The following is a 1,707-nucleotide window of genomic DNA, read 5'->3' as shown; positions in this document are numbered from 1 at the left end:
CAGGGTGTTCTCAGGCAGAAGGAGCAAAGGAGCAAAGGTTGTAAACTTACACTCCTAGTAAACATCTCCTCCTAATAGTACTGAACAATGTGATCGCTTCAAGTGCTTCAAAATATTTTTGATAGTTATTTCCTGACATCAGTACGAATCAATCTAAAAAAATGCAGCATGGCATGGGAAGGTAGAGAGTAGCTCAGTTCTGGGTAGAAATGTAAAGCTGTTAACTTTATGAAGATAAATGGGACAGCAGATCCTGTAATACCAAGAGATCTCATCATGTCTGGTGTAAAACACTGAATTTTAGTTCTCTCCAATTCATGCATTTAACTTCATAACTATGAAAAGTAAAGATAACAAAAACCTTTGCATCTTATAGAAAAGAAATCAGGTGCTTTTTCTCACTCTTTTGGAAAATTCCCTACATAAAATCCTCATAATTCACTTTGCTGTGCTTTTTCAGAACAAACTCTGTTTCACAAAATTTTGTGAACATTTTGAATAATATTATTTAATATATCATATATCATAGACATTGCATATATTTAGTACAAATCCACTTCTTTGCAAGTAGTTAACCTTATTTATGAAAAAAGCAAAATATATTCACCAGATTTAGGGTATCCTGCCAAAATGATATCATCACTTCTGGCTTCAAAGGACTCCAAGGCTCTGAATGTTTCAGGACTACAAACAGTGACAGGGTAGAGAATTCCATTGTAAGAAAACAGCAGTTCATCACGACGCATTGTACGGGCAACCACTTCTGCCTTTTCTACAAAATCAGTAATTTTTTTCCTGGGCTTGTCCATTCTGCTTCTTCTCACACACACACACAGGCCCTGACACAGTGTGAAAGGCTATGCAGAAAAAGAAACCCACATGTTGCCTTTTTATACCTGCTGGGTTTGTTGGTGGTTGGACCTTAAGATAATAATTTACTACTCTTTATGAACTCTTAGACTCCAAAGAGTAATCTGAGCCTTTTGAAGTCAATAAAAGTTGATATAAAAAAAATTATGCAACCAAATGCATTTGTATTCTAGGATAAAGGACTTATATAATTTCAAAATATCATGCCTGTCACATGAAAAAGGGCAGATAAGAAGAATTTTCTCTCCATCCTGTATTAATTTTTCTTTTTTGACCATCAATGTCCCACAGGAGGTCAAATCCTTTTAATGTCCAAAACAGTCTGTTAGTCTCTCACTTAATGAGACTCTTCTCTTAAGAGAATCCCCATACAAACAGGACATTTGATACCTTTTACATGGGGACTGAATTTAGCAGTGGTAGAAAAACCCCTCAGCAGTTTCTCCTATGAGTTATTTCACCCTTGATGAAACTGGCAGCACCTGAAAATGGACTCACTTCAACACGTTTATTAATACAAATTTGTGACACCTTATGGGGTTCGCTGTGCCTGGAATAGGGTCTAACTGCAAAAAAAGCACACTTCTACCAGGTAGTAATAATAATAACACAAAGCACAGGCATACATGCTAATGCCAAGGCAACTTACAATGAAGTAATTGGTAAAAATTTTAAAGTACTATGGAACAAAAGTAAAATTAGTGGATATGTAGATGTCACGTAAAAATAACCAGAAATGCAAAGATTTCTTGTCCCACCTGTATTAATATATTTTTTATTGGCTCTCAGTATCCCCAGAATATCAAAGCTTTCTAAAGTCCATAACAGTCTGTGCAC

The 1,707-nt window shown here is 35.6% G+C and overlaps 1 protein-coding gene across 1 annotated transcript in view; it reads right to left on the bottom strand.

Moving 5' to 3' along the window:
• LOC114073149 (sulfotransferase 6B1-like) overlaps nucleotides 1-809 on the bottom strand; it is a 6,599-nt gene extending 5,790 nt beyond the window's left edge. Inside the window, exons 1-2 of the mRNA XM_027910937.1 lie at nucleotides 608-809; nucleotides 138-199 (exon numbers count right to left, since the gene is read on the bottom strand). Coding sequence (XP_027766738.1) covers nucleotides 138-199; nucleotides 608-809 — 264 coding nt within the window. The remainder of the gene's footprint in view (nucleotides 1-137; nucleotides 200-607) is intronic.
• Nucleotides 810-1,707: the final 898 nt, after the last annotated feature.

Source organism: Empidonax traillii, unplaced genomic scaffold, assembly GCF_003031625.1.
Source record: "Empidonax traillii isolate 1590-97213 ecotype Southwest subspecies unplaced genomic scaffold, ASM303162v1 scaffold5502:size14156, whole genome shotgun sequence".
Classification (NCBI taxonomy): domain Eukaryota; kingdom Metazoa; phylum Chordata; class Aves; order Passeriformes; family Tyrannidae; genus Empidonax; species Empidonax traillii.
Note: the sequence above shows the minus strand (reverse complement) of the source record. Positions and strands in the feature narration are given on the sequence as shown.